Source organism: Balaenoptera physalus (genome assembly GCF_965194825.1).
Source record: "Balaenoptera physalus genome assembly, chromosome: 17".
Taxonomy (NCBI): domain Eukaryota; kingdom Metazoa; phylum Chordata; class Mammalia; order Artiodactyla; family Balaenopteridae; genus Balaenoptera; species Balaenoptera physalus.
Genome location: NC_138895.1, coordinates 77,226,117 through 77,250,302, shown reverse-complemented (window position 1 = coordinate 77,250,302; position 24,186 = coordinate 77,226,117). Strand labels below are relative to the sequence as shown.

Genomic DNA, 24,186 nt, shown 5'->3' with positions numbered 1-24,186 from the left:
GGTGGTTGCCTCCTGGAATTCCTTAACTGAGGGGGAGACACACCCAGGGAGGTGGCCCTGGGGGGACAGATAGCATTTCTGTCCCCAGTTCTTCCCCCTCCTTGCAGTTCCTGCCACTGGAGGACAGAGTATGTCCCCCACTCCTGACTCCCAGCCGGGCCGGGCCGGGCCAGTGTGACAGGCAGTGGTGGCAGGGGCGGGTCCAAGCCTCAACCTTCAACGGCCCGGCTTGTTTCCCTCGTTCTTTCCCGATTCTGCCCACAGGGGAACGTGCCCGTCCGGAAGAAGAGGCGCGTGAAGTAGGGCCAGGCCACCCTGGCCAAGTCCAGACAAGAGCGGTCAACCACCAAGTGACCCCCGAGACACGTGAACGAGCCCGGCCAAGGTCAGTGCAGCTGCCCTGCTGAGCCAGCCTCCCCCTCAGCCAACCTGCGGCCCCAGAGCTCCGTCGTGCTTCCCGTGGAGCGCTGCTGAGACGCTCTGGTCGTTTTTTCTGCAGCTTTTGGGTACAGCTTCTTTTCAGAAGGATAAACAGCGCGGGGTATGCAGAGGGCTCACAGCAAAGGAGCAGACCTTGCTGGTGAGGAGAGTTCATTGTGAAGGAGCGCACGCGGGCAAAAGGCAGAGGCTTACTCTTGAACTGCTGGCCTCCCAGACGCAGCGTCGCCTGCCGGCTGTCCTGGTCACACGTCACCCCAGGACACGCAGCTTTAGCCTGGGCTTCCGAAGGGTCCCTCCAGTCTCTGACATGGCAAAGCAGGACATCGGGAGAGCTCAGCAACCCACAGATGATGGAACCTACAGAGTCATGAGAGGGGACAGAGGTCAGTGTGGTGGGGACCAAGCAGAGCCCCTTTAGAGACACGCGGCTGTGCCCTGAGAGGCTTGTGGGCTGTGGGCAGGGAACTACTCCTCGGGAGTGGACACCGGAACTCAGGAGCCTGGTTTTAATTTGGGCTATCCTTCCCCAGTCGTCCTGCAGTTGTCTTACTGGCAAATGCCTGAGAGGAGGGACACCACCTCCTCCTCCATGAGAGCCCTTCTTCATGGGGACAGCAGCAATGACACCTCTGATACCACCAGGGGTCTTACTTCCAGAATCCTCTGTCTCCATTTTCCATCTTTTTGAGGCTTCAAGAAAATAAACAGCTCTCTCTCTCTGTCTCTCATTCTCGTACACACACACACACACACACACACACACACACACACACACACAGCAGATCGATCTTGAAGGAGCTCAGGAAGCAGTATTTAGATTCAAAGTAAGGAACTATTAAAAGCCAAGCGCTGTGCACCCATGGCACAGGTCCCCCTGTTAGGAAATGAGCTCCTTGTCTCTGGGTGTAACCAAGCCAAGGCTGTGTGCCCACATCTCCGGGATGCATAGAGAGAAATCCATTACTAGATTTGGTAATTGGAAGGCATTGGACTATTTTGTCTTGAATATATCTTCTAACTCTGAATTTTAAAAAAGCTACCCTAATGTTATGAATGTATTTAGTAGCAGAAAATCCTACCCCCAAGCTAACTGAATTTGATAGTGATTTTAGTTGGGTAAATATAAGTAACTCAAATGTTTTGGATGCCTGTGATGTGCCAGCCACTATGATAAGTGCTTTAAGTATATTAATCTCCTTAATTCTTATGGACATTATTATCTCCATCTCACGGATGAGGAAACTGAGCTTCACATAACTTAAGTACATTGCCCAAATTTATTGAGATCTAGAAATTAAGTACTTTATGTATTATTTGGATACATAACCCTGTTAGGTAGTATAGTTGTTCAGATTCTCCTGAGGAAAAAAAAGAAAAGAAAAGAAAAAGGAAATATACCACCCCGCAGCTCCTATTCCCTTCTTTATCCTAATTTATGTCCAAATCCAGGTAAGTTTCAAACTTCTTGCACCAAAATTTCCCCAATGTAGATGATGCACAGATGTCTGGCTTATGAATTTGACATTTTGTTCTCTCCTGTCCCACTTTTAACCTGAGCAGTTAAAACTAATCGTCATCATTATCATCAGCAGCATCTCTGTGGTAAAAAGTTACCTTAGAAACCCACTAACTCGGTGGTTCTCAAACCAGGGTGTTTAGACCGATTATATCAAAATCACAGAGAGAGTTTTGAAAGGGCTTGTTCCTGGGCACCAACTACAGAGGTTCCAACTTGACAGGGTGCAAGGGTGGCATTTGGGAATTAGTCCTGTGAACAGCACCACAGGTGATCCTAGCGCACAGCCGGGCCCCAGAAGCCCTGAGTTGGTGAGTCCACTTCACTTCACAGATGGGGCTGTTTGAGTGACTGCACAGAACTAGAGGAAGGACCAGCGGGCAGTGAGTGCCTCACCCGGCCTGGCCGGACCCAGGGCCGGAGCCGAGCACAGGGCAGCAGGGGTGCGTAAGCGCCTGCCGAGAGCCCAGAGGAAGCCTGAGCTCTGCGGCTGCCCCTCTCCGAAGCCAAAGAAAGAACCATGGACTTAAATAAGAGGTGGGGCACGTTTTCCCTCCGGCTCTCAGACCTGGGAAGAGAAACGCAGGCAGCTTTCTTCTTTAACTAATGCTCAAGTGTCGATGAGAACCCCGGGTGTCTGAGAGGTGGGCGCCAGCTGTAGATTTGAAATCGCTTTGCTGATCACGTGAGCCAGCTTCAATTACGCTCCCGGGAGCCTCAGGCCACACAAGTGCCACTGAACCCCATTTCCAAGTGGCCTCAACTCCTTGTTGTGTTACAAGTAGGCTCATGAAATGTAGGTCCAGAAGCCTCATGAATTTTCACTAATAATTATCAGTGGAAACAAAGCCATTTCAGGGTTGGAGGTTGGAGGGGCTGGAGTCTTGCAGGGGAGGAGGGGACGGGGAGGAGGAGGACTCCACCAGAAATTAAATGCCTTTCCAGACTGCAGAAAAAGCATGTAGCGGGATTCCATTTCTGGTCATCAGCAGATCCAGCCAAAGCTTCACAAGTTAAAATTCCAGGGCTGCCCATCAGACTAGACTGGGAAAAACATCTGCCTGATGTTTGATGTGTGTCTCCAAGAAAAGCTTAACTTGCAGCATTGCGAGGTGGTTGTTCAGATCGACATAATTCACAGATCACGGGTTACACTGGGAGGGAAAGACAGGCAAGCTGCTAGCCAGAAACGTCATGGAAAAAAGGGTTGTGTGGGCTTCCTGCTCCACAGAACAAAGTAATTATTCCATAGATGATCCTAAGGAAAATGAAGTCAACCTTTCCAATTGGAAAAATCCTGTGGTCTGGTGAGTAATCGAACATCTGGGGAAATTGTGGTATACTCAGAAAAGACATTAAGATTAAAGAAGGCAGAAAGCACCCTGGATTTGAATTGCAGTGTTTCTACATATAGGCACACATAAAGAGGACATATACAGACACACCTCAGAGCAGTCGCAGGTCTGGTTCCAGGACACCACAATAAAGCAAATGTTGCAAGAAAGTGAGTCACATGGAATTTTTGGTTTCCCAGTACCTATAAAAGTTACGTTCACACTATACTGTAGTCTTCTAAGGGTGCAATAGCATTACGTCTAAAAAAACAAAGTACATACCTTACTTTAAAAGTGCCTCGTTGCTAAAATATGCTAACCATCATCTGAGCCTTCAGCGAGTCGTAATCTTTTTACAACAGTAACATCAAAGATCACTGATCACAGGTCACCATGACAAATGTAATAATAATGAAAGAGTTTGACAAATTTTGAGAATTACCAAAACGTGACACAGAGACACAAAGTGAGCAAATGCCGCTGGAAAAATGGCACGACAGACTTGCTTGGTGCAGGGTTGCCACACACCTTCAATTTGTAAAAAAACACAGCATCTACAAAGCACGATAAAGTGAAGTACAATAAAATGAGGTGTGCCTGTGTGCATGTGTCTGTGTACATGTGTGTGTACAATGTCTATTTTTTTGCTTATCTAAACACCGACATGAATGCACATCATATAACCACAAAGCATTAAACCTAGAAGGAATTTTAGGATTCAACTTACTTCAATCCACATTCCTGCCCGGGCTCCTTTGACCACCAACAAAACATTCTCACTGTAGCCTCTGCTGACCACTGCAAGCTGACCTTAGCATTTTTCAGGAGTCACCTTGTCTGAACACCCAGCAGCATTCAAAACTGTTGACAACTTCCTTCATCTTTCAACCGTCTCCAGTCTGGCTTCTATGACCTGCTGCTCTCCTGGGTCTCCTCCTCTCTGTCTTCTATGCAGATTCTTCATCAGTTATGTAGACATTCCCAGCGATCAGTCCCACCCTCCTCTATCTTCTCACCCAGCACCCCCTCCCTAGGAAATCCATCCGTACCCACACCTCTACTACCACCTCAACGCTGTGTTCACACATTTCCATCTCCCACCCAGACTCCCTCTCTGAGCTCTGAATCTTTGTATCCAAAAGTTCAGTCCACATTTTGTGAATGTCTTAAAGCCACTTCATACTTAGCATATACCCCATATGGACCTTCCCAAATCTCCCTTTCCCATCACCAAATCTGACACCTGATATCTTCCATCGCTCACCATACAACTGTCCCACCAGGTGACCAAGCTAGACAGCCAACAGTATCTACCTCTGAGTCTGGAGGGAATGATGTACAGATGCTGGAGTTGATCACAGCCTTGGGTCTGTAGGCTGATAAGTCCAGTGTCATGGATGATGTTCTCCAGAACACGCGGTCTCCCCGACTGAGCTCAGCTCCCAGGGATGCCCACTCTGACCAGACTCTCTCTCTTCTCTTACCATCTAAACACCACCCATCCCGCAAAGCCTGGATCAAGTCTCTCCTCTTCCAGAAAGCTCTCCCTGACCACCAAGCCCCCTTGACATCTCCCTCCTCTGCACTCAAGCCTCCTACGGCCTCAGACACTTGTGCCGCCTTGTGTATCGAGCCTGGTGCACAGCGGAGCTCCATACGCGCCTGGATGACAGCACAGATGAGGGAGTGAAGGTCACGGTCCTTCATGGTACCTTCGCTTCCCTGACCACATTCTAAGCTCCTTTTATCGATTCCCAATACCTGGAACATTGGATTGCACAGGTATGGTGATCACTTAAGGTTTATAGCTGACTGTAAGTGAGGGTCATAAAAAGATATATAAGACTACTTCACATTTTTTTAAGTCTTCAGAATTCTCCATAAGCTGAAGCTGCCAATCATGCAGTTGGTTACAGGTAAGTCCCTCTGTCACTAAATTAATAGCATACCAGGAGCCAAGCTCAAGTCCAGCATTTTGCACCCAGTATCTTTATAACGAATAGTCAAATAGGAATTATCATTATCTCTCTTTCATGGATAAGGGACCTACAACTTAGTTTAAGCAATTTGTTCAAGAAAAGTGAGATAGTGACAGAGTGATGACTAGAACCCAGGTCCGTCTGACCTAAGCCCCTTCTCAACAACCACAAGGCTACGTAGCCAAGGACACGGATTTATTTTTGTAAACAGAAGTCTATTCCCACTGTTGAGAGACAACTGAAAATTCCAGCCCTATGGGTCACAGGACCTGGTATACAGTAGGCACTCAATAAATAATCACTGAATGAATGATAATGGGTGATGGGAATGAACTAACATTTTTTAACCAAATGTGGTGGGTCCAGGCTTCAGAGGGGGCAGTGAGACGCTGTTGAAGATACACCTGGGCTCAAATCTCAGCTCTGTCACTCCGTGACTGTGTCATGAGCAGAGTAATTAAGAGCAGCTGGTTGAAAGTCTCTGAGCCTCAGTTTCCAGGTTTGTGAAAATGGAGCTCGAAATACCTCCTCTGAAGGCAGCACTAAGGAAAAACGTGTTATTAAAACACAAAGTGGCCAACATAGTATGTGACCTGTTGGAAGGGTCATGATAGTCCCTAATTTTGTGAATATCACTTTCTAAGTGAGTGTGGCCGCTTCCCCAGTCATTCGCCATGTTGTGTATCCTGTCTTCTGCAATCCCATGCCTTCCCCAAACTTTGTAGACTGCAGGTCGTGGAAGAGGGAAGCCCCAGCCCTCACTGTCATGTTACCTCCTTGGACCTGCGTGAGGATGAAGCCATCGCAACAGGAATCACGGTCACAGGCAAGGAGACAGAAGAGATGGACTTCGGTCAGACTGGCTCCTGAGGCTGAGAAGGCAATGGGGCTGTACATTCCGGAGAGCACACTCTGGAAACCAGTCTGTTCAAAGCTTTTCTGACCTGTCGTGGTGAATTCTTGGCCTGGGGAAAAGGTAGAAAAAAAAATTTTTTTAAGATCTCAAAACAATGCAGAGTTGAGCAGAGCATGCTGGTCACATGACAGTGGACCCTCTGACCACACCAGGTACAGGGTGCGGTCCAGCGAGATGCTTCTGTGCCATGACAATCCTGGGCCTCCCGTGTGTGCAGAGCAATGGAGCCCACCAAAGCCATGGCCCCAAACCAGCACACCTGGACAAACACCCACCACACCTCTGAGGGTCAGAAGGGGAGGTGTGGAGAACTGGCACTTATTATGGTTTTTATTATTCCCAGCAAATATTTATTGAGCTCTAACTGTACACACAGACATCAGGCCACGTGCTTCACCTAGACGACCTCATTTAATGTTCACTGCCCTTGAGTTCGGTTCGGACTGCTCTGCTGTCACGTGTGTTCCTGTAACGCAAAGTGGTTTGAACACGTGGTGCACAGGCAGCTCGGCCGCTGCAATGCTGAGGTTGCACTGGTTGATCCGCAGTGTTCCCAGCTTGTCGCTGCCTTGTGTCATCAAACTACAGGTGAATGCAGCACATACCCATGCAGTTGAAGGCAGCAAGCTGCAGAAACACAGGACTACATGATGCCCATCAGCCCACGGCTTTCCTCTTGCCTCAGACTGGCCAGCGGCTCTGTCTTCAAAGTGAGGACTGCGATTTTCCCTTCTCCTTGTGCATCTTTGTGCCTCAACATCTTCAAGCCTTCCCCTCCCCCATCAAGCTACCCTGCCCTTCACATTTACTGTAGCATTTCTTTGTGATGGATTCAATATGTCTCTTTTTAAAGTTTTGCTAGCATTTTAAATAGGATTGCTATTGTTTTTGTCAGTCCTCTGGCTAGAAGTGGGCTGGTTTGGGTTTTGCCTGTCCCTAAGTCTCGTTTTCCCATAAAAGCCCAGTTATTTTTAGAGCATATTTTTGCAAATATGAGGTTTTTTCAGATATATATATTTCACTCTAGCCAACATGTCTGTTCTATTATTATATCCATTTTGCACTTGAGGAAAGAGAACCTTGACGAGTGAACAGTCTGGCCTAGGTTCACACAGCTGGTGGTGGCAGAAAGAACACCAGAGCCTGTGCTCTCGGCCACCCTGACCTCCCAGTGGCCTGGCAGGTCACCAGGTCTTAACCAACACATGCACCTAAAGGTGGTGGAGACCTTACAGCGTGGGAGCAAGAGTGCAAGCTTCAGAACCAGGCGGACCCGAGTGCGAATCCCCGCAGCAGCCCTGGCAAGTGAGTTCTTAGGTCCTCCGGGCCTCAGCTTTCCCTTCTGTAACCAGCGATGACGGTATATAATCCTCACAGATGCTGAGCAGATGAAAAGACAGACTGGACATTAAAAGGCTGAACCATGAGCTTGGCCCTTATCTGACGCTCAGCAGATACATTACAGGTCTCCAAAAAGGGAGCATCTTCTCCTTCCAAGCCTTCGTTCACGCAGCCCCCCTCTGCCTGACTGTCCTCTAACTGTGCCAGGCCAAGCCCCCGCCCACCCTTTGCTAAAGCCCAGCTTGACTTAAAGGGCCCATCTCCCAGCTTTATATGGTTAGAATTCATCTCCCTCCCTTGATCTCTCTTACATTCTGTCTGTGCCTCTACGAAGGCTCTGTCATCCTTCACCCTACAGTTAAGCCACTTGAGACAGCTACTGCTGCCCCACCAGCTGTGATTCCCCGGACACAGTCCCCGCTCTCACAAGCAGGAGTCACAAGCCATGTGTGACTCCTCGAAGATCAATTTCAGTTCATCAGAGTTCATGCTGCAAGAGCCACGTTCCAAGTGCTCAGTGGCCACATGTGGCTACTGGCTGTCATTTTGGACAGCAGAGATTTATTGAGCATTTCCATCCCTGCGGAAAGTTCTACTGCACAGTGCCGCCCTGGATGGTAGGGCCACGTCTCAGCTCACTGGCCATCCTCCTCACAGCCTGCACAGAGGACCACCTGCCCTGAGAGCTGGGCATGGTGGGCTCCTCCTCATCCTTAGTTCCGACATTCCCTTCTCTGAAGTTCCTTCCCTGAGCGCCCAAAGCAGCTCATGTTCATTTTTCTTCTCCTTTTTAAATTGTCATAAAATATACATAACAAACAATTTACCACTTTAACCGTTTTTAAGTGTATAGTTCAGTGGCATTAAGAACATTCATGATATTGTGCACCATCACCCCATCCACCTCCAGAACTTTTCATCCTCCCAACCGAAACTCTGTCCCCATCAAATACTAACTCCCCGTTCCCCCCTCCCCCAGCCCTAAGTAACTACTGTTCCACTTTCTTCTCCATGAATTTGGCTCTGCTAGGTAGCCCACGTCCATCTTTACCCCAGTGTCCTGTTTCATTTTCATCAAAGCACGTATCACCCTCTGAAGTGCTTTTATTGCTGGACCAATTCCTCTATCAATCAGGGATTCTGTCTGTTTCGATCACAGCGGCATCCACAGCACCTGCGAAGTGCGTATCCTTCCACGGGCACTCAGTAAACATGTATGGGACGTGCAGTGCTGGGCTCACCCACACGGTGGTGGAGTCCTAGACAATGGAGCAGGTCTGGGAGATGTTCCCGAGTTGGGGGAGGTCGGGCCTACAGTCCTTGGTCCACCTGGATGCAGTGTGACAAGATGCTTCCTGTTTCTAGGCTTCACCTGTGACGTGAGGGCTAGATAATCTCCAAGGAACCTTCAGGCCCTGACTTCCTTTGATACTGAAAAATCACACGGCTCCTCCTCCACAGCCAAGGCCACGGACCTTAAGTGGGTATGGACAGAGGATGGCCGTGGAGGATGGACCAAGCTGTCCCATCTTCCAGGTCACTTAAGCTCAGGCATGTGGAGGGACATGCTCACTACCTACTGGGTACCACGGACTGTGCAGGAGACTTTCAGAAACTGTGTCCTTTCCTGCTCAGCTGTGGCGTTTTATTCCCACTTTATAGAAAGTAAAATAGAGAAGTTGTTCCTGATCAAAGATAGAACTAGTAAGTTGGGAGCGGGGGAGTCTAAAGCCAGATCCAGTTTACCTCCCGTCTCTTTTCATTACAACAGAACGCAGAATGGCTGGGTCTGTGCATTTTCTGCTTGAAAATATAAAAGGCAAAACAAAACAAAAAAAGGCAAAAAACAGTTCTGCCCTTGATTTAGCTTGGCAGCAAAGAAGCTTCACAATTTCCCTTGCAATTTTCCCCCAAAGTATAAACTTCCAGGAGATGAGGAGGAGAAAAAAATAACAAACACTTAAAAAGAAATACAATTGCGTTTTTAAAAAAATATGATAAAAGGCCAAAGTAGGGTTTTAAAGAACATTTTTGAGAGGGGTTACTTGTTTTATTTTGGTTTTCCTTTTCAGAAAATAATCTCTGTGCTCTGTCATTTTTCAAAATGGGTAGTAAAAATAAGTGGAATAAACACTGGGGCAGAAATTCTAAAACGTGGCCAGAGATCAGAGAAAAGCCAGCTCTGCTGGACTCCATTCTCCCAGGGGAGCTCTCATTTAAGACAGGATGGAGGTATCAGGCGAAAGAAGGACCAGAGACAACAGTACACAGACGCTCGTCCCTGCCGTGGTCTGAGCCTGCTGCCGAGGTCGGCCGAGGCCCTGGGCCTGGGCCGAGGCATCCTCTCCATCGCCAGCTGCTCGCAGCGCAATTGTGAAGCTGCTGGGAGCCGGGCTGCCTGCCCGGAGCTTCAGACCTAAGGAAGTGACATGCCTGCCACCTTCATTCCAACCCCTCCCCCCCGCCCCCCGTCCTCGGCTCAGGTCCCCTGGCCTGTCTTCCGGTCCACAGCCATTGCCTCGGGTCATGGGGAAACTGTTAGCAGGAGTGACAAGGGTCGTAGAAGCCCTCCTCTGGCTCTTTACCACACGCCACACGCTGTTTTAAAAGCATCGCATCATTCTGAAAGCATCCTCATTCCCACCTCCCAACAACCTCAGTTGACCTGTGACTCTTATTTGACTAACGGAATCACAGCAGCCTACAATGTCAAGGAACTTGTCCACCGTCACACACAGCTCGTGGTGGCAGAGCTGGGGTCAACCCACGAGGCGGGCTCTAGCCCCCTCACCCTCAACCGCAGGAAGCGAGGCTGGGAGAGCGGTGACTAGAAAGGGCATCACAGCTCACGGGCAGAGCGCAGTCGTGGGCCAGGGCTCAGGACCCTGCACTGCTGTCCCCTCTCTTGGCCCTGATGGATAGTGCAGAGTCGCGCAGGCTGTAGGATTCTTGGAAAAGACCCACTGCTTCTTCCACATGTGTTACAGAGACCAAAAGTATCTCCCTGACCCCCTCTGTGAGGCCATGCAGGGGAATCAGACGCACTTAGGTTCAAACCCAGATCCCCAATTTACTAGCAATATGACCTTGGGCAACACTCTTAATCTCTCTGAGCCTCAGTTTCCTCATCTGTAAAACAGGGATTATGATCCCATTTTCACCTTCCTTCAAGAATCTCTGTGAGGGTGGAATGAAAGGTGTCTGGGGAAGTGAGCTGTAAACTATAAAATACGAGACGGCTTCGCTACTCAAAGTGCGGTCCAGGGACCAGCTGCTTTGGCGTCCCTAAGAGGTTACTTGATAGGCAAAATCTTGGCCTTACCCTGACTTACTGACTCGGCATCTGCTGTGTTACCAGCCCCCAGGTAACGTGCATACACACTGCAGCCGGGGAGGTCCTGAGTGCAGGACAGGGAGAGACAAGAGCTTGGAGGTCTGGCTGCTTATGAGAAGGTCTGACAGCTTCCGGGGAGGGTGGACACGAAAGGGAGAGGGGAGTGAAGGTCCGTGAGATGGAGGGTCAGGGTGGGCAGCTGCAGGGAGCCCAGGGCCTGCTGCCCTGCTGGGGACACCCCCATCACAGGCAGCCACATGAGCTTGCACAGGGCACACGGTGTGGACTCAGCTGGCCTCTGCCCGCAGCCTTTGTGTCTGCTCTGCAACTGAATCGCTCGCCTGCAGGATGGGCCTCCCTGCCCCTTGCGCTGGGGGCAGCGTGGCTCCTCTCTAAACACGTCCTGCGGGAAAGCAGCTCCAGACACTGAACAAGTTAAGCTACGGGGAACCCCGGGCCATCCAGCTCATCAACCTACCCTTTTTCAGATACACAGCTGGAGAGTCTCCACCCCTGCTCCTCACTTTCACCTGGCACATAAGACTTCCAAAGCTGGTGGCCGTTGAGGTCCCCAGTGCATCTTCCTCCTAAACGTGGAAAGAGGCTGAATTATTGTCCGGTGACATTTAACAATTAAATTCAACAAACATTTATTAAACTCTAACCAAAGCTAGGCACGGGGGCTACAAAGATAAATAAGAGAAGATTCCCGCTCCTTAGTTTCTCCCCATCTATTGAAGCACACAGACATGTAAGCAGTAAATTCCAGCCCAGAGTGTTAGCTGCAAAGACATGTGTAATAAAAGAGGAGATAATTACCCCTGAAGAAGGAGTGGTTAACTCTATTGAGAAAGGGGAGCTAGAAAATTTTCCCAGAAAAAGTGAATCTGGGTGGGGTTCTGACGTATAAATAAGAGTTTGTCAGGTGGAAACAAGAGAAGGGGGATTGTAAGCAGAAGAAACGGCAGAGATGGAGACCTGGGATCCCGTGGGTGTTTTCATTAACTAGGTCCAGTGGTTCTCAGGGACTGTCAGTTATGAGAGGGGCGTGATGGGAGAAGAGAGAGAGAGACAGGCAGGGTCCAGCTCAGGGAAGACCTTGTTTGGCACACAGCACACAGGGAGGGTCAGGGGAAGGTTCTTTAGCTTGGAAATGGGGAGGTCAGGCTTCTGAAGATCTTGCTGTTATCCAGTGCCTCTGACCCCTAGGTCCAGAGCTCTTGCTGTGTGGGTGTGGTAGGCTAAATCTGTATCAATTTCTGTCTTGTTTCTAGTATTTTGCCCCCTCCCTGCCCCCACCCCCTGCAAAGTTTCCAACTTTGAGTTTTCCAGTTCAATTTTGGGAATTTGGGGAGGGCAGAGGCTAAAACAAAGGCTATTTGAAGACAACAGCTCTCCTTGCTTTTTAGAAAAAAAACCCGAACTCACTGAACGGATGATGGTCTGAGGAGGGAAGAAGGGCCTTTGAGGAGGCAAGATTCCTGCAGACTGAGAAGGACCTGAGTCTTGGGTCCCAGATTACAGGAGCCCTGGTCCCATCTGCAGGCAGGCTCTGCTGGCTGGCGGCGGGCACTGAGGGAGGGGCGGAGGTAACCCAAAGCACGGGGCTCCTGCCTCAGCAAGAGTCCCTTCCCCACCCAGAGCCTGGCCCAGACCCAGTGGCGCCAAGGGGCCTGAAGTCAGCTCCTGGGACCGTGGCCTCAGCTCTGGGCTGGGTGGACCGATCCCTCATGGTCAAAGGCACTGCAGGGCCCCGGCCCTGGAGAGGAGCCTTACTAATGGTTGAGATGGAATCCCTGTCGACCTGATGTGTGGATAACACACTAACAACCATGGTGACGACTAGGACAAAGGTCATTGAGCATTTCCTCTGCAGCAGAAACTGTCCTGTGAGCTTTCCCATGTATGACTTCACAACAGTCCTGTGAGGCAGGTGCTGTTATTACCCCATATTTATGGGGGCTCTGAGGAACCAAGGTGCAAAAGAGCAGCAAGCAAGTAGCAGGGCTGGGACTTGAACCCAGGCAAGCTGGCTCCAGAGCCGCCTTCTAACTACTCTCCCTGTAAGACAGTGTCTCTCATGGGCTGAGGGGCTGAAGTTAGAGTTAGTTCTTTTTTTGCCTTTTTTAATAAAATGAAATGTTGTATATCTTGTAGACTAAAAGCCACACTTACTGAGCAAGCAGCTGTCAGCAGAGGATCAGATGATCAATAATCTAAGACGTTTACTCACAGAAGTGCCAGGTGCTTAGTAAGCACTCAACAAGTGTCAGCTCTTTCTGTTATTATTAATTCTATAAGCTGGTTCTGATCCCTTAGGGAAACACAAGTAGTAGACGTTCTTTAAATCAGGGATTCCCAAGGACTTGACAGTCGCCTAGGGAACCACTGTCACTGACAGCTGTGACCCTCAGACCACAAAGGACCTGACGGAAGCCTGGACAGAGGTGTCCCATTATTAGCAGAACCACTCACTGTGGACCAGCCAAGATGCGGGAGCAGCTCCTGGACCCTGATAACAAGTCAGCCCAGCTTGTCTGCACTGTCCCAGGGCAGGAGAGGCGACACTGAGAGCACGGCTCAGTCCTGACCTTAATGGGTTAAGGTGGTGAGTTCTTGCTGAGCGTCACCAGCCTACCAGCCCATCCTCCCTCCCCCACCCCACCCCCTTTTCCCCCTGATATATCTTAAGGCAGGTCTGAATCATGATAGCGAAAACAAATAAAGGCGCGGTCATCCTCCTCAAAATGCTTTAAACTCAAAGAAGCGAACGTGTCCTCAACAATCTACTGTGTGTAATGTGTACGGAGTTAGCCTCTCGGATCCTCACCAGACTCCATCCTACCGATGAGGAGACAGAGGTTAAGGAACCTGCACCTGGTAAACAGCCCCAAAATGACAGGGTTGAGATTCAATCCAAGACAGCTCTCTGCTCTCCTCAAGATCCTACAGCTCCAGGCCCCAGCTTGAGTCCTAAAATTCAGGGGTCCACCTTCCATGCTGTTTCTGGGCTGTTACTTATGAATATGCACTTGCACACAAGCACTGGTACCTGGTGCTGATGCAAAACTGCTAACAGGGGACTTCCCTGGTGGTACAGTGGTTAAGAATCCGCCTGCCAATGCAGGGGACACAGGTTCGAGCCCTGGTCCGGGAAGATCCCACATGCCGAGGAGCAACTAAGCCTGTGCGCCACAACTACTGAGCCTGCACTATAGACCCCATGAGCCACAACTACTGAGCCTGCATGCTACAACTACTGAAACCCGCACGCCTAGAGCCCGTGCTCCACAACAAGAGAAGCCACCACAATGAGAAGCCCACGCCCCACAACTAAGAGTGGCCCCCGCTCGCCACAACTAGAGAAAGCCCGCACGCAGCAATGAAGACCCAATGCAGCCAAAAATAAATAAATAAAATAAATAAATGTATTTAAAAAAAAAACTACTAACAAATCTATATGCCCTTAAATGTGAGATAAATGAGGTCCATGCAAAGAATGGATTGGTATGTTGCCATTAAAAAGAACAAGCCTCATTTTTTAGATACAGAAAGATAAATATTATGTAAGAAAATCAAGGTAGAAAAGAATATGTATTGTAAAATATTAGCATGTAAACAAAAATGTTTTTATGTAATAAACACTTATAAACACATAGAAATGTTCTGGAAGGATCCATAAGGAATGGAGGAGTAAAAATGGAGATTTGCATGTGGCTAAGAGTTAGGAAGTTAGGAGAATTGCTTTTCACTGCATACCTTTCTGTCCTAATTCATGGTAACAATGAAATTGCTGATACCCGACCAGCTTTGACTTACTGAAACAGCAATTTCGTGTGGTTCTAATATTTAACTTTCTTTTCCGTTTTAAGCCATAATCATGTTTTACTTCTACAATGGGAAGGAATGCTGGGGTCTGGGGCTCAGAGAGACAGATGGTATTTTGGGCTCTGGACAATGTCCTGGCGTGTCCAGTGGCCCAAGCTACCCAATGAGATAAGCAGGTGGGGGACAGAAGGAGGGGGCTCATCACGGAAATCCTCTTCTGATGGATCTGTCCGGAAATGATGCTGCTCAGATAAACAGTCCCTAAGTTAACTTCCTCCTGAGCCATCACTGGTCCTCTGCAGTTTCAGTTTCCCAAAGTCCCATCGTTTTGAAGAAATGGAGGTAACGTGGGATCAGCTATTGACAATCTCATTCCATCACCTGATCAAAGTGGTGTCAATTCAGTCAGGGCATGCCTGATGTAGGACAAGAGACAGACCCACCATGCAGCTGCCACGACTCACCCGACCAGAAGTTGTGCAGGCGATGTGGTCACTTGCCCAAGCATAGAAATCGCAGGAGACGTCCGATCCCGCCGTAGACACCGTGAGGAAGCTGCAGGCTTCATCTAGTGCACAGCCTGCAAGCACCAGGGGACAGTCACCAGCCAGGCCCTCAGGAGATGCTGAGGACAGACGGACACACACCCCTACTCCCTGCCCCCCAAACACACACACACAGTAACGTGGGTCACAATGACTATTCATGGAGGATTGGAGGATTATGAGCTAATGCTTGTAAAGGTGAATACTCAGTAAGTGGTAGCTGTTATTACCCATCTCTGGCCTGACCGCTGAAATAAACAGATACAGCTCCTGATCTGGACAAAATGCTCTACAAGGAATGAATGCCCTTCAATTCTGCTCCCTAACATCTGGCAGAGCCTCATTCTTGGCAGGTGGTGGATGCACTATAAACTCCTAACTGAAATTATGAGCTGGATGCACATTTTGAGAATCAAGTGATTTACAAAGTATTTTTTATAACGTATATTTGATGATCATTTCAAGGGTTGTACTTGATGTGTCTTGCAAGATCAGCACAGCATCTTTGTATGGCACCACCCAGGTGCCCGGCCCCTCACCTGCCAAGCACTGCGCCAGTGAGGACTCAGAACCGGGAACTTCGGACTTGACCATCACAGCAACATCGGCATCGAAGATCACCTTAGATTCTGGGAGCTTCTCAAATTTCCTCATCACTGAAAGGAAAGCAAATCTGTGAAATTTCACTCTGAGGGGTCTGGGGCCTCTGCAGAGAAGCCAAAAAGAGTTTTAGGTCAAGAAATCACTTCCCACTCACAGCCCTTGGTCACACAGGTGTTCCAAAAAGAGAAATTCCCTTTTAAGGGTAGTTCCAGAGTGCTGCCTCATGGCTAACACTGAGAGCTATAACTTTCCATGTCTCCTTTTTCCACCTCATTGTCAGGAAGTAAGAAGAATAATTAATATTGTATTAGTCCTCACAACTCCCGTTTTCACATCGATATTGATTTTCTATCTAAACTTTTATTTCCTTGTCCTTATCTTTGAATGCTAATGACATCTCATAATTATTTTATGTATAATTCCATAAATAAAATGTTTTATTTATAATGATATCTCATATTTATTTTAAAACAACTTGTCCTCTTTCTGGAAAGAAGTAAGTTATTTTTAAAAGACAAAACATGTGCACAGGGGTTCACGTAAGTTTGAAAATGTGTCATTAGGCTCAGATATTTTTATGATAGCATTTGTTTAAATGATATGTTAGCATCTGTTTTCCCAGGTACCATCAACACACCTGAGCTCCTATCTGTAGGAATGACACAGTCACATGCTCATGGAACTAGGTAAGAGAGGAGAAAGAAATAAAATTTCTCAAGGCTATGAGACTTGGAACTCACTTTTCACCAAGCAAAAAGCACTGCATGTAACTCTCAAGGAATGAGACTTATCTGACAAGCCAAAACGCCCAAGAGTGTCAATATTTTGCAGGTAACCATCAAAAAGAAACCCTGAAGTGCATGAGTACTAGTTTTTTGCAGACATGATTATAAACATGTGTGTAGGCCCTCATTCTCACACACATCCACTGCTTTATAAAAGAGACCATGCCTGAGTTGGTTTTCATCACGTCAATAAATTCAAAGCCATCCAAAGCAATATATTCTCAGTTTGCATAATAAGTGCAGAAAAAAAGTTTATTACCTTCGGAGTGGGAATGGGAGAGGGGAGTATTAATATAATAGAAATGGCATGCATTAAGCCTTCAAAAATCTTGATATAAAAAATTCTAATTTTGAGAGGACCTTCAAGATGGCAGAGGAGTAAGACGTGGAGATCACCTTCCTCCCCACAAATACATCAAAAATAAATCTACATGTGGAACAACTCCTACCAAACAGCTATTGAACGCTGGCAGAAGACCTCAGACCTCCCAAAAGGCAAGAAACTCCCCACGTACCCGGGTAGGGCAAAAGAAAAAAGGAAAAACAGAGAAAAAAGAATAGGGATGGGACCTGCCCCTCTGGGAGGGAGCTGTGAAGGAGGAAAAGTTTCCACACAGTAGGAAGCCCCTTCACTGGCGGAGACGGGGGGTGAGCAGGGGGGAAGCTTCAGAGCCACGGAGGAGAGCGCAGCCACAGGGGTGCGGAGGGCAAAGCAGAGAGAGTCCCGCTCAGAGGATCAGTGCCGACCAGCACTCACCAACCCGAGAGGCTTGTCTGCTCATGTGCCAGGGCGGGCGGGGGCTGGGAGCTGAGGTTGGGCTTTGGAGACCAGACCCCAGGGAGAGGACTGGGGTTGGCTGCGTGAACACAGCCTGAAGGGGGCTAGTGCGTCACAGCTAGCCGGGAAGGAGTCCGGGAAAAAGTCTGGACCTGCCTAAGAGGCAAGAGACCATTGTTTCGGGGTGCATGAGGAGAGGGGATTCAGAGCATGGCCTAAACGAGCTCCAGAGACGGGCGCAAGCCGCGGCTATCAGTGCAGACACCAGAGACGGACATGAGATGCTAAGGCTGCTGCTGCCGCCACCAAGAAGCCTGTGTGCGAGCACAGCTCACTGTCCACACCTCCCCTCCTGGGAGCCTGTGCAGCCCACCACTGCCAGGGTCCCGTGATCCGGGGACAACTTCTGCAGGAGAACACACGGCACGCCTCAGGCTGGTGCAACATCATGCCGTCCTCTGCCACCTCAGGTGCAACGTCATGCCGTCCTCTGCCACCACAGGCTCACCCCACATTCCGTACCCCTCCCTCCCCCTGGCCTGAGTGAGTCAGAGACACCTAATCAGCCGCTCCTTTAACCCTGTCCTGTCTGATCGAAGAACAGACGCCCTCAGGCAACCTACATGCAGAGGCGGGGCCAAATCCAAAGCTGAACCCCAGGAGCTGTGCGAACAAAGAAGAGAAAGGGAAATTTCTCCCAGCAGCCTCAGGAGCAGCGGATTAAATCTCCACAATCAACTCGATGTACCCTGCAACTGTGGAGTACCTGAATAGACAACAAATCATCCCAAAATTGAGGCGGTGGACTTTGAGAACAACTGTAGACTTGGGGATTGTTGTATGCAACTGATTAGTTTCTGATTTTTATGTTTATCTCAGTATAGTTCTTAGTGCTTGTTATCACTGTGGATTTGTTTATTAGTTTCATTGCTCTCTTTTTTTTATTACTTAAAAAAATTTTTTATTATATTTTTATTTCAATAACTTTATTTCATTATATTTTTCTGTCCTTTTTTTCTCCATTTTCTTCTGAGCCGTGTGGCTGACAGGGTCTTGGTGCTCCAGCCAGGTTTCAGGCCTGAGCCTCTGAGGTGGGAGAGCCAAGTTCAGGACACTGGACCACCAGAGACCTCCCAGACCCACATAATATCAATCGGCGAGAGCTCTCCCAGAGATCTCCGTCACAATGCTAAGACCCAGCTCCACTCAACAACCAGCAAGCTACAGTGCTGGACATCCCATGCCAAACAGCTAGCAATATAGGAACACAATCCCACCTATTAGCAGAGAGGCCGCCTAAAATCATACTAAGTTCACAGACACCCCAAAACACACCACCGGAGGCAGTCCTGCCCACCAGAAAGACAAGATGCAGCCTCATCCACCAGAACACAGGCACCAGTCCTCTCCACCAGGAAGCCTACACAACCCACTGAACCAACCTCACTCACTGGGGGCAGACACCAAAAACAACGGGAACTACGAACCTGTAGCCTGCGAAAAGGAGACCCCAAACACAGTAAGTTTAGCAAAATGAGAAGACAGAGAAATACACAGCAGATGAGGGAGCAAGGTAAAAAACAACTAGACCAAACAAATGAAGAGGAAATAGGCAGTCTACCTGAAAAAGAATTCAGAGTAATGATAGTAAAGATGATCCAAAATCTTGGAAATAGAATGGAGAAAATACAATAAATGTTTAACAAGGACCTAGAAGAACTATAGAGCAAACAAACAGTGATGAACAACACAGTAAATGAAATTAAAAATTCTCTAGAAGGAATCAATAGCAGAATAACTGAGGCAGAAGAATGGATAAGTGACCTGGAAGATAAAAACATGGAAATAACTACTGCAGAGCAGAATAAAGAAAAAAGAATGAAAAGAATTGAGGACAGCCTCAGAGACCTCTGGGACAACATTAAACGCACCAACATTCAAATTATAGGGGTCCCAGAAGAAGAAGAGAAACAGAAAGGGACTGAGAAATATCTGAAGAGATTATAGTTGAAAACTTCCTTAAAATGGGAAAGGAAATCGTCAATCAAGTCGAGGAAGCACACAAAGTCCCATACAGGATAAATCCAAGGAGAAACACTCCAAGACACATATTAATCAACCTATCAAAACTTAAATACAAAGAAAAAATATTAAAAGCAGCAAGGGAAAAACAACAAATAACATACAAGGGAATCCCCATAAGGTTAACAGCTGATCTTTCATCAGAAACTCTGCAAGCCAGAAGGGAGTGGCAGGACATATTTAAACTGATGAAAGGGAAAAACCTACAACCAAGATTACTCTACCCGGCAAGGATCTCATTCAGATTCAATAGAGAAATTAAAACCTTTACAGACAAGCAAAAGCTAAGAGAATTCAGCACCACCATGCCAGCTTTACAACAAATGCTAAAGGAACTTCTCTAGGCAGGACACACAAGAGAAGGAAAAGATGTACAAAAACAAACCCAAAACAATTAAGAAAATGGTAATAGGAATATACATATCGATAATTACCTTATATGTAAATGGATAAAATGCTCCAAACAAAAGTCATAAACTGGCTGAATGGATACAAAAACAAGACCCATATACATGCTGTCTACTAGAGACCCACTTCAGACCTCGGGATGAATACGGACTTAAAGTGAGGGGATGGAAAAAGATATTCCATGCAAATGGAAATCAAAAGAAAGCTGGAGTAGCAATACTCATATCAGATAAAACAGACTTTAAAATACAGACTGTTACAAGAGACAAAGAAGGACACTATATAATGATCAAGGGATCAATCCAAGAAGAAGATATAAGAATTGTAAATATTTTTGCACCCAACATAGGAGCACCTCAATACATAAGGCAAATGCCAACAGACATAAAATGGGAAATCGACAGTAACACAATAACAGTAAAGGACTTTAACACCCCACTTTCATCAATGGACGGATCATCCAAAATGAAAATAAATAAGGAAACACAAGCTTTAAATGACACATTAAACACGATGGACTTAACTGATATTTATAGGACATTTGATCCAAAAACAACAGAATACACTTTCTTCTCAAGTGCTCAGGGAACATTCACCAGGATAGACCATATCTTGGGTCACAAATCAAGCCTTGGTAAATTTAAGAAAACTGAAATCATATCAAGTATCTTTTCTGACCACAACTCTATGAGACTAGACATCAATTACAGGAAAAAAACTGTAAAAAATACAAACACATGGAGGCTAAACAATACACTACTAAATAACCAAGAGATCACTAAAGAAATCAAAGAGGATTTCAAAAAATACCTAGAAACAAATGACAATGAAAACACAACAACCCAAAATCTATGGGATGCAGCAAAAGCAGTTCTAAGAGGGAAGTTTATAGCAATACAATCCTACCTCAAGAAACAAGAAAAGTCTCAAACAGACAACCTAACTTTAAACCCAAAGCAATTACAAAAAGAAGAACAAAAAAAACCCCAAGTTAGCAGAAGGAAAGAAATCATAAAGATAAGAGCAGAAATAAATGAAAAAGAAATGAAGGAAATGATCGCAAAGATCAATAAAACTAAAAGCTGGTTCTTTGAGAAGATAAACAAAATTGATAAACCATTAGCCAGACTCATCAAGAAAAAAAGGGAGAAGAACTCAAATCAACAGAATTAGAAATGAAAAAAGAGAGGTAACAACTGACACTGCAGAAATACAAAGAATCATGAGAGTTTACTACAAGCAACTATATGCCAATAAAATGGACAACCTGGAAGAAATGGACAAATTCTTAGAAAAGCACAACCTTCCAAGACTGAACCAGGAAGAAATAGAAAATATGAACCAACCAATCACAAGCACTTAAAATGAAACTGTGATTAAAAATCTTCCAACAAACAAAAGCCTAGGACCAGATGGCTTCACAGGCGAATTCTACCAAACATTTAGAGAAGAGCTAACACCTATCCTTCTCAAACTCTTCCAAAATATAGCAGAGGGAGGAACACTCCCAAACTCATTCTACGAGGCCACCATCATCCTGATACCAAAACCAGAGAAAGATGTCACAAAAAAAGAAAACTATAGGCCAATATCACTGATGAACATAGATGCAAAAATCCTCAACAAAATACTAGCAAACAGAATCCAAGAGCACATTAAAAGGATCATACACCATGATCAAGTAGGGTTTATCCCAGGAATGCAAGGATTCTTCAATATATGAAAATCAATCAATGTGATAAACCATATTAACAAATTGAAGGAGAAAAACCATATGATCATCTCAATAGATGCAGAAAAAGCTTTCGACAAAATTCAACACCCATTTATGATAAAAACCATCCAGAAAGTAGGCAAAGAGGGAGCTTACCTCTACATAATAAAGGCCATATATGACAAACCCACAGCCCACATCGTTCTCAACAGTGAAAAACTGAAACCATTTCCACAAAGATCAGGAATAAGACAAGGTTGCCCACTCTCACTGCTATTATTCAACATAGTTTTGGAAGTTTTAGCCACAGCAATCAGAGAAGAAAAAGAAATGAAAGGAATACAAATTGGAAAAGAAGCAGTAAAACTGTCACTGTTTGCAGATGACATGATACTATACATAGAGAATCCTAAAGATGCCACCAGAAAACTACTAGAGCTAATCAATGAATTTGGCAAAGTAGCAGGATACAAAATTAATGCACAGATATCTCTTGCATTCCTACACACTAATGATGAAAAATCTGAAAAAGAAGTTAAGGAAACACTCCCATTTACCATTACAACAAAAAGAATAAAATACCTAGGAATAAACCTACCTAAGGAGACAAAAGACCTGTTTGCAGAAAACTATAAGACACTGATGAAAGAAATTAAAGATGATACAAACAGATGGAGAGATACACCATGTTCTTGGATTGGAAGAATCAACATTGTGAAAATGACTTTACTACCCAAAGCAATCTACAGATTCAATGCAACCCCTATCAAACTACCAATGGCATTTTTCACAGAACTAGAACAAAAAATTCCACAATTTGTATGGAAACACAAAAGACCCCGAATAGCCAAATCAATCTTGAGAAAGAAAAATGGAGCTGGAAGAATCAGGCTCCCTGACGTCAGACTATACTACAAAGCTACAGTAATCAAGACAGTATGGTACTGGCACAAAAACAGAAATATAGATCAATGGAACAGGATAGAAAGCCCAGAGATAAACCCACACACATATGGTCACCTTATCTTTGATAAAGGAGGTAAGAATATACAGTGGAGAAAAGACAGCCTCTTCCATAAGTGGTGTTGGGAAAACTGGACAGCTACATGTAAAAGAATGAAATTAGAAGACTCCTTAACACCATACACAAAAATAAACTCAAAATGGATCAAAGACCTAAATGTAAGCCCAGACACTATAAAAGTCTTAGAGGAAAACATAGGCAGAACACTCTATGACATAAATCACAGCAAGATCCTTTTTGACCCACCTCCTAGAGAAATGGAAATAAAAACAAAAATAAACAAATGGGACCTAATGAAACGTAAAACCTTTTGCACAGCAAAAGAAACCATAAACAAGATGAAAAGACAACCCTCAGAATGGGAGAAAATATTTGCAAACAAAGCAACTGACAAAGGATTAATCTCCAAAATATACAAGCAGCTCATGCAGCTCAATATCAAAAAAACAAACAACCCAATCCAAAAATGGGCAGAAGACCTAAACAAACATTTCTCCAAAGAAGATATACAGATTGCCAACAAACACATGAAAGGATGCTCAACATCACTAATCATTAGAGAAATGCAAATCAAAACTACAGTGAGGTATCACCTCACACCAGTCAGAATGGCCATCATCAAAAAATCTACAAACAATAAATGCTGGAGAGGTTGTGGAGAAAGGGAACCCTCTTGCACTGTTGGTGGGAATGTAAATTGGTACAGCCACTATGGAGAACAGTATGGAGGTTCCTTAAAAAACTAAAAACAGAATTACCATATGAACCAGCAATCCCACTCCTGGGCATATACCCTGAGAAAACCATAAATCAAAAAGAGTCATGTACCACAATGTTCATTGCAGCACTATTTACAACAGCCAGGACATGGAAGCAACCTAAGTGTCCATCAACAGATGAATGGATAAAGAAGATGTAGCACATATATACAATGGAATATTACTCAGCCATAAAAAGAAATGAAATTGAGTTATTTGTAGTGAGGTGGATGGACCTAGAGTCTGTCATACAGAGTGAAGTAAGTTAGAAAGAGAAAAACAAATACCATATGCTAACACATATATATGGAATCTAAAAAAAAAAAAAGGTTCTGGAGAACTTAGGGGAAGGACAGGAATAAAGACGCAGACATAGAGAATGGACTTGAGGACATGGGGAGGGGGGAAGGGTAAGCTGGGACGAAGTGATAGAGTGGCATGGACATATATACACTACCAAATGTAAAATAGATAGCTAGTGGGAAGCAGCCACATAGCACAGGGAGATCAGCTCAGTGCTTTGTGACCACCTAGAGGGGTGGGATAGGGAGGGTGGGAGGGAGACACAAGAGGGAGGAGATATGGGGATATATGTATACGTATAACTGATTCACTTTGTGATACAGCAGAAACTAACACAACATTGTAAAGCAATTATACTCCAATAAAGATGTTAAAAAACAAATTCTAATTTTACAAAGTGGTCCTTCATTGATCATTGAAGTTGCCAAGTTCATGTGCTCAGCCCATACTCAGTCCCTTCGCTCTCACCTCCTCCTCTCTTTTTTTTTTTATATACT

The 24,186-nt window shown here is 46.0% G+C and overlaps 1 protein-coding gene across 1 annotated transcript in view; it reads right to left on the bottom strand.

Moving 5' to 3' along the window:
• Positions 1 to 24,186, bottom strand: part of TG (thyroglobulin) — a 244,557-nt gene that overhangs the window by 165,478 nt on the left and 54,893 nt on the right. The window contains exons 23-27 of the mRNA XM_082433766.1: positions 15,774 to 15,890; positions 15,154 to 15,269; positions 11,340 to 11,448; positions 6,044 to 6,235; positions 634 to 798 (exon numbers count right to left, since the gene is read on the bottom strand). Of these exons, the coding sequence (XP_082289892.1) occupies positions 634 to 798; positions 6,044 to 6,235; positions 11,340 to 11,448; positions 15,154 to 15,269; positions 15,774 to 15,890 (699 nt within the window). The remainder of the gene's footprint in view (positions 1 to 633; positions 799 to 6,043; positions 6,236 to 11,339; positions 11,449 to 15,153; positions 15,270 to 15,773; positions 15,891 to 24,186) is intronic.